The sequence below is a fragment of the Octopus bimaculoides genome, chromosome 28, assembly GCF_001194135.2.
Source record: "Octopus bimaculoides isolate UCB-OBI-ISO-001 chromosome 28, ASM119413v2, whole genome shotgun sequence".
NCBI lineage: Eukaryota > Metazoa > Mollusca > Cephalopoda > Octopoda > Octopodidae > Octopus > Octopus bimaculoides.
In genome coordinates, this window is record NC_069008.1 from 17,598,686 (window position 1) to 17,608,125 (window position 9,440).

A 9,440-nucleotide genomic window follows, 5' to 3' on the forward strand; every position below is an offset into this window, starting at 1 on the left:
AGTGGTGGTAACTTAATTAGATCCCTGCACCCTGCCACTCGGCCAAGCGCTTGTGGGAGCGTGACAGTTGCTTCTTTCTTTGTTTCCGAAGTGTTGAGGGTACATGAAGAGGATTGGGGGGGTGGGTCTGTTGTTCACGGCGTTTCTAAGTCTCTTTGATTGGGATTTTAACAATGTATCTACCCTTCGGACAGTTTCATTGAATCTACAGCTGCAGGAGGAGGTCGATGTGTAGTGGTGGGGGGAAGAAGGAATTGCAGATTCACAACATCTTCAGAGGTTAACAATGTTACCCATTGGAGATATCCGTGGACGCAGTAGTTATGGGTAAGGCCTGGATCAGTGAAGGTCAGTGAAGTATGGACTTCTGGATCATCTAACCAAGATTAGCACACATGCACCCACATACTCATAATATATATATGTAGATATAATTTAATGTCCAAAATATAAAGACAGGAGCTACCAATAGTTTCATGCAAGATGCTGATCCAGGCAGATTTTTCTAACATACATTATGTCTCCAAGCAATTTTTAGGCTCTGAGCACATGGTCTCAGAGACCGAAGATTGCTTGGAGACAAAGCATGTTATAAGAACCTGCCTAGACTAGTGTCTTCACAGCAAGAAACTATTAGCAGTTTGTATCCTTATATTATGTAAATCAAATGATATTTACCTATCACTAGACAGAATACAGTAAACTAGCTCTCTATCTATCTCTTTTCATCTATCTATCTATCTATCTATATATATATTAGAGAGAGAGAGAAAGAGTGAGAAAGAGAGCATGGATACAAACCTTACAAACAGCTTCCTGTTTCACTGTGTATGTACCAACATCTTCAGAGATAAGCATTTAACTTCTGAAGATATCTGTGCATAGACAGTGTAGCATGGTTGTGGCTATTTGTAGAATACTTGCAGTGTATAAAGAAATAATCTATACATTGCAGTGTGTGTGTGTGTATATACACACACACACAGACATATATATACATATATATATATATATATATATATATATATATATATATATATATATATAGCATTCATTTTGTGAAACTATATACCGTTTCGACTGAAAGAGGCAGGGTACTGATTAAAGTTTTATCTAGTGACCAGCTACAGAACAAAACTTAAATCAGTACTCAGCACTTTGAGTTTTAATAAATCTATCTTAAACTCTTTGCTTTAGCTAACTACTTGCATACTTTATTTAAGATAAAGATTTAAACTCAGATGAATAAATCCAGTTTTGTATCTAAAATATTCTCTCTGTGTGGCTGAAATCAAACATGCTTTAACTAGACGATTCCATAAACACTGCTATGCCGGTTTCCTCTGTTGGTCATTTGAGCTTTCGTTAGAAAACATGCAATTTTCTAATCAAATTCCCAAATGGTTGGCTGACTGACGAAACTTTAGGTGCAATGTTTGTGGAAACTGTAAGGTTTGACCTGTTTAGTTTCAGCTGAACAAATTAAATTATATACATTCTACTTCCTGTACAGTGTGTATATATTTCTCCTTGCACACTTTATAACTCAGTGCATGTGTGTGTGTGTGTGTGTGTGCATGCGCGCTTGATGATTTAATCATGTTAAACACACTTTGCTGGTTCAACTCACTGCAAGAGGAATGGATAACTCTGTTTCTAGTTGGGCAAAGTGTTTCTGTGTGTATGTATACCCCAATAATACGCTAGGGACAGCAGGGCTTCTGGTCAAACCCTATCAGGAAAATTACCTCCCATAGGACAATTGCCCCTGACAATTACCCCATCTCTAATATATTAAGAAGTTTTGAATCATCATCTGTTGTCCTCAGGGGTAATTGTCCATGGGGTGGGAGGTAAATGTCCTAGACTTGGTCAAACAGCTATTACGGGGTAGAAGAGTAGGAGCAGAGGAAACAAACTGTGTGTGTGTGTGTGTGTGTGTGTGTGTGTGTGTGTGTGTGTAAAAGGGGGAGGGTCGGGGAGCATTCAAGCAGTTTCCACCAGCAACAGTAGTGAAAGGAAAAGAGAGAAGAAAAGAAAAAAAGAAATGAATGATGCTGAAGCTAATGATGTCCAATGAGGAGTAGTAGTAGAAGTAGTAGTAGTAGTAGTAGTAGTAGTAGTAGTAATAATAATAATAACTGGCACTGCTTAATGATTTTATATATACATATATACACATACATATATATACGTATGTCTGCATGTATATGATTATACGCGTATATAAAGACATATATATGAGACACAAACACACACATATATATATGCACATACATGTATATATATATTTTTTATTTTATTTATATTTTGGATAGCGTCAATCTTGTCATGCCATTGCAAAAGAAATAGGATACCCGACCTCTGCAGCAGAAGCAACGACGCCAGAGATCTGAAATATCAGGGGTGTATACAGATATATATATTATACATCATCAGTGCATGTCTATTCATATATATATATATACAAATATATATATGATATTTAAAAAAAAAAAAAAGAAAAAGTCATTGTTGATGTGGATTCCATGAAATATGGTAAAGAATGCCAGATGGTTGCACCAAAGGGGAAAAAATGAAGAACACAGTAAAACATGTAAAACACAGTTTGGGAGAAGCAAGTTACATGAAGACTTAAGCAGATATGAGATGGGGGATGGGACACAGAGGAATACATGAGGAAATGATAAAAATAGCAGCCAAATCTCCCTCAAACCACACCCTTTTGTCTAATGTATGTCTCTATGTATGTATGTATGGGCCAATGAGGGAGACTCCTACAAGGTAGCTAGACTTTGCAGAAACAGTGGCTGAATCTCTCTGAAATCGCACCCTAAAGTTCTATGTATATATGTATGAGCCAGATGAGAGAAATAGCAGCTAAATCTCCCTCTAATCACACTCAACTGTCTTATGTATATATATATGTGTCAGCTAATGAGGGAGATCTCTACCCAGAGCAGATAGAAATAGCAGCCAAATTTCCCTCAAATCATACCTTATTGTCTTGTGTGTGTGTGCTATGACAAATATAAACCAGTAAGGGAAACTTCTATATGGTAGATAGACTTGGTAGAAACAGCAGTGAAATGCCCCTCAAATCATACCCTATGTATAAGTCAATGAAGGAGACCTCTAGAAGGTAGTTAGACTGGGTAGAAATAGCAGCCAAATCTCCCTAGAAGTATGTATTTTATATGTGCTCGGCCAAATAGCCAAGTCAAAACCTCTGTGGAGGCATTTTTAGAAAGAAGGAAATACAAAAGACAGTTTTGTAAGGGAATATGGTTTAAAGAAGGCCGATGGGATAGAAGGGACTGGAGCAGTGGGTACGGGGTAAAACTGCAAATGATGTAAGGTGGTGGTGGTGGAGGGGGGTGGGGGTGTGACAGCTGATGGATGAGAAGAAAGATGTGGAGGCCAGAACAGGGGTAAACATGATACACACATGGCAGTCGTTAACATTTAAGGCAGTTTTGAGTGGTGAAGATGGAATGTGGGGTGTGAGTGAAAAGAGTTGGAGTGAAGGCGTTCAAAAGATGGCTGCTGAAAAAAAAAATAACAACAAAAAAGGCAAAAAATTTGAACAAAAAAAAACAAAATGGAAGTTGAAATTTGAACGGAAAAAGTCAAAATAAAACAAGTGTTGAATGCAAAGGAAATAGTGGAGTGGAGTATGGCCCTGAGTGAATGCTGTCCAGAGAGTTTAACTCAGAGCAGAGTATAACTCAAAGTGGACTGTAGTTTGGAGTGAAGTGACCTTGGGGTGGAGTGTAACCTAGAAAGGAGTGTAACCTGGAGCAGAGTGCAGTACAGGGTGGAGAACTCAGATGGAGTGAGGCGCAAGATGGAGCCTTGAGTCCAGATGGAGTGGAGCTCAGATGGAGTAAGGCTCAATGTGGAATCTAGAGTCCAGATGGAGTGGAGCTTTAATGGAGTAAGGCTCAAGGTGGAGCCTAGACTCCAGATGGAGTGGAACTTTAATGGAGTAAGGCTCAAGGTGGAGCCTAGACTCCAGATGGAGTGGAGCTTTAATGGAGTAAGGCTCAAGGTGGAGCCTAGACTCCAGATGGAGTGGAACTCAGATGGAATGAGACTCAAAGTGAAGCTTGGAGTCCAGATATACGGTGTAGCAAAGAATGAAAGCCAAAACGGCAGAGAAAAGGTAAAACAGTCGAGCATGGAACTAGAGTGTAGGTTGGAGTGGGCATGGTGGGAGGGGCACTGATATTTCCCTAATGTAGCCGTGTGTCTTTTCTTTCTTTCTTTCTTCCCTTTAGGTAATGTCCTTCTCGTAGAGAGAGACACACAGACAGACAGATGTGCCATTAACATCACAACACACACACACCAACACCAGACAGTTCAATAAATTGCTGAGGACAGGCGTTAAAATTACAGGTGATGGTACAAGAAATTGGTAGAAATAGCAGCCAAATCTCCCTCAAATCACACCCTACTCTCTCATCTATGTATATATGTATGTATGAGCCAATGAGGGAGGCCTCTGCATGGTAGCTGGACCTGCTAGAAATAGCAACCAAATCTCCCCCAAATCACACCCTACTCTCTTATCTATGTATATATGTAAGTATCAGCCAATGAGGGAGTCCTCCACGTGGCAACTAGACCTGCTAGAAATAGCAGCCGAATCTCCCTCAAATCACACCCTACTCTTATCTATGTATATATGTAAGTATGAGCCAATGAGGGAGACCGCCACGTGGCAACTAGACCTGCTAGAAATAGCAGCCAAATCTCCCTCAAATCATACCCTGCTCTCTTATCTATGTATATATGTAAGTATGAGCCAATGAGGGAGACCTCCACGTGGCAACTAGACCTGCTAGAAATAGCAGCCAAATCTCCCTCAAATCACACCCTACTCTCTTATCTATGTATATATGTAAGTATGAGCCAATGAGGGCACCCGCACCAGGACATTTTATGCTTCAACATTCAAAACCAGAACCATGTGAATGACAAGTTTAAATAAACATTTTATTTTCTACTCCTTCTCTTTCTCTTAGTTCAATAATCCCTCTTTTCGTCTTTCATTCTCTCGTGATTTTTCTCACCTCACTCTCACCTGCTTCTCTTCCTCCTTTTAATCCTTTTTCCTTCTCCTTCTCTCATGTTTCTCCTACTACTTCCTGCCCACATTTGGAACTCCCGTTGTCTCCCTTTTTGTGTTCCCATCATTTGCAGCCAGTTGCTCAGAAATAAACAATGAAAAACTTTGTCTTCTGTTTCTTTCTGTCAACTTTTCACTGAAATAGTACCATCCAAAACTTTGGATACTTTACCCTCCATGGCAATTTCCCTGTTACCTTTCCAGATAATGCAAATTTTACCAACACAGACCTTCAGTCACCTCTGATTCCATTTTATCCAACATCCAGAGATTGGCACAACAATTTCTATCATCGCACAACCCTAATACATACATTTTAAACACACACACACAAAGGCATGTAGACGAACTCCATGGGGCCATTTCAGCCAGGATAGCATTTTTTATTATCTTCCTTACCAATTTTCTTTGACTTTTCCTCCTCTTTCTTCCTAATCCACACCCAATTCTGAAAGATCATGTCCAAAACATCCCCCAACAATGTTCTTCATTTCTTCAAACTAATTATTTTAATCATAAATTTATCCTGTTTTCACTTTTATGTATGCATGTACTTATAATTATAAGCATATATATATATATATATATATATATATATATATATAACATTTAACATACACAATTAAAAAAAGAGCTGCTATTAGTTTCATGCTTTAAGATACATAAAATTGGCAGATTTATATAACATGCCTTGTGTCTCCAATCAAACCTTTAAGCTCAATACACATTATATAAATCTGCCGAGTTGTGCTTCCATGGCATGAAACTATTAATAGCTTATATCTAGATATTGCATATATTAAATCTCTCACTGGATGGAGTACCTTATTTTAGTTGATCCTACTTATGATAGAACTACGAACTATATATACAGGGTGATTCAAAAATTAATTGTTTTATAAGAAATGGTTAAATTAAAAAAAAAACTGTTTCTTATAAAAAATAAATTGTTCTTATGTTATGGCGACTTTTAAATCACCCTGTATATATGTGTGTATATCATCATCATTTAATGCCTGTTTTCCATGCTGGCATGGGTTGAACAGTTTGACTAGACAGGGCAAACCACAAGACTGCATTAAGTTCCATTTTCTGTCATGTATTTTTTTTAAGGCCAGATGCCATGCCTAAAGCCAAGTATTTCGAAGAATGGACAGGATGTAAAATATATATATATATATTTGTATTTATGTATATATGTGTACACATATGTATGTATATGCTTGTTTGTATATATATATATATATATATATATATGTGTGGGAGTGTAAGTGTGTATATAATGTTCAAACATTACTTTTGTTAATACATGAGGGAGTATTCAGTACATGGTAAAGAGTATATGATTTGTTTTAACTGGATTCCTTCCTTATGAGTCAATTTTCATGTCACGACATTGCCAGGCAACAAATTGACCAAGAATCAAGCCCGACAAACACTGTAACACGAAACTCTGTGAGAAAGGAATCCAAACTGAACAGTAAGTTGCAAAACTACATAAGTGACTCTAGAATTTAAGGTTTCCTGCGAATGCACTTCTCAAAGTTCCACAAAAGTGCACTGGCAGGAAACCTGAGTTGCTTAAGCTACTAATAAATGGCATATGCATTCTGCTTTATGCATTGAGTTTATTTTTCCCACCTGTAAAAGCAAACCTTTAAAAATATAATTCAATTAGCTGGAATGAAACCGCCTAATGCTGTCCGTTTCAATGAGGTACGACCACCTGTTTCCTCAGGTGGGGCATTTCGGTAAGTGACATCCAAAAAACAAATAAAATGGCAGGTGGAATAGAGTCTTCTGATTGGTCAGCATAAATCTTACAGTCACCAGCCTGTGACCATGTTGGAGGACTGCCTTCAAGAGTTTTGCTGATCTTTGTCGAGTAGATACCTTATCAAACTTCATTTGATGAACTGTTATGTTACAGAACATAAACACCACCAGGTTTCACAGAGAATAAACAAAGAACACACAGACACACAAAGATATATGTGTGTATATATGTATGTACCTATATATATATATATATATATATATATATATATAGATAGGTGTGTGTATGTCTATACGTAATTGTGCATACATCTGCATATATTATTTAACTCATTTACTTGTTTCAGTCATTTGACTGTGGCCATGCTGGAGCACCGCCTTCAATCAAACAAATTGCCCCCCAGGATTTATTGTCTGTAAACCCAGTACTTATTCTATCGGTCTCTTGCTGAACTGCTAAGTTATAGGGACGTAAACACACCAACATCGGTTATCAAGTGATGGTGGGGGAACAAACACAGACACACAAACACACACACACATATATATATATACACACACACACACACACACACACACACACACAATGGGATTCTTTCAGTTTCCATATATTAATACCACTACAACCAGTTGAAAACGAGGCTTAGAAATGGTATTTAAACATGGCTGTCTGCTGACCAGGGAAGTCCAGGACTAAAGCTACACCTGACGGATACTGTAGTCTTGTCCTTAGAAGAGCAAAGCCTATTTATGGTCAATCTCTAGAGTGTCCTCTATTAACGAAATTGAAAATTGCTATACTCTTACACCCACATTTATTGTTCACAACGAGAGAATCCATCATATATATATATATATATATATATATATATACGGAGAGCGAGAGAGAGAGAGAGAGAAATATAGGTATATTAAATACCATACAACATAAATTCTTCATTTGTTAGAATTATCTCCCCCTTTACAGAATGTATCATAATGACCAATTGGCAAGGAAGAAGAGCTCCACTTGAGAAGGGGAGACAATCCCAAGACTGAAGGATTTCTCCAAACATGACTTGCCATGAAAGAAAAGAACAGGGACATGTTTCTGGCTCTCTAGAGGTGGAGGTAATTTAAGTAAATAAAGAAATTTATGTCACATGGTATCTGCTATACTTGTATTTGTTTAATTTGTTTGAAATACATGCCATTGGCCAATTTGAATTATTTCTCTTGGCTCAGCTTTTTTTTTTGTTTTGTTTTAAATCATTCAATAAAAACTAAAAAAAAAAAAAATCTATTAATTAACGATGCCAGTTAGAATAGTAACGAGTCAAAGGATCGTTAGTGAGGTTAACAGCATGTCATAACACATTTCTAAAAATTTTATTATTAATTTAATTAAACATTCGTAATTTTAATCTACAAACTGACAATGCAATCTACATCATGGCAGGGAAAACTTGCTACTGTTAAATGCTTTATGTGGCAAACAACGATAATAATAATAATAATAATAATAATAATAATACTTTCTACTAAAGGCACAAGGCCTGAAATTTGAGGGGAAATTTGCAACTGGTACTTATTTTATCAACCCTCAAAGGATGAAAGGAAAAGTCAACCTTGGTGGAATTTGAACTCAATGTATAAAGAGGGACGAAATGCTGCTATGCATTTAATAGTAATAGCCTGAAAGATTAAGAGATTGTGGAGGACTACGATGACAATTATTGCTGAGGTAATTGGTACATTTGGCACAACATTCAAAATTCTTCCTAAAAGGCTGAAAGAAACTGGAATTGAAATTTGCATTTGCAGCCTCTGTCAAAGTACCGTCCGATATTTTTCAAGAATCTTCAGAAAGATTCTTGAGATTTGAGGAGACGTGTTGTCACAAAGCATCAAGATAACTTTGCTTACGGATGTATTTACTCTTTCGAAACAGCTGTCAAGAAACGTTTACATATCATATGTAAAATTCACTCTTTTCTACTTTTAACTGTTCTAAGTCTCTTCGCTTACATTTTAACTGATTCTCCTTATACATACCAGTTAATTCCATCAATATTTATTGCATTGTAATAATTCATTTGTGTTTGATGACATGTTGAACAATATAACTGACCCCTTAAATACTGTAGGTATACTTTTATGCTTATACCTAAAGAGTTTGTGTGTATGTAAGCATTATATATATATAAAAGTTACATACATAATAGAGTAGAAATTACTGAAAGTATTGTTTGCAAAGTTATCATATAACAAAACAGGACATTTGGAAATGAAACGTGTGTAATGGTGAATAAATAATACCAAAATAATTTTCCAACTTCTTGTTTTGTTATATACATATATACGAGCCACAGAGGTTGTCTTTGAGACCATAGTGGGTTACTTCCTGGCAAGTAGGGATCCACCCGAACCAAAATGATGCAGTCAACACTTCTTCACCGAAGAAAGGAATACTTGGAAACAAGGAGGAACCACCACCAACGATATATACACATCATATATATATATATATATATATATATATATATATATA

At 36.8% G+C, this 9,440-nt stretch overlaps 1 protein-coding gene across 1 annotated transcript in view; it reads right to left on the reverse strand.

Moving 5' to 3' along the window:
* Positions 1–9,440, reverse strand: part of LOC106872263 (talin) — a gene marked incomplete at its 5' end in the record, with an annotated part of 182,270 nt that overhangs the window by 40,806 nt on the left and 132,024 nt on the right. The window contains one exon of the mRNA XM_052977507.1: positions 2,363–2,392. Within this exon, the coding sequence (XP_052833467.1) occupies positions 2,363–2,392 (30 nt within the window). The remainder of the gene's footprint in view (positions 1–2,362; positions 2,393–9,440) is intronic.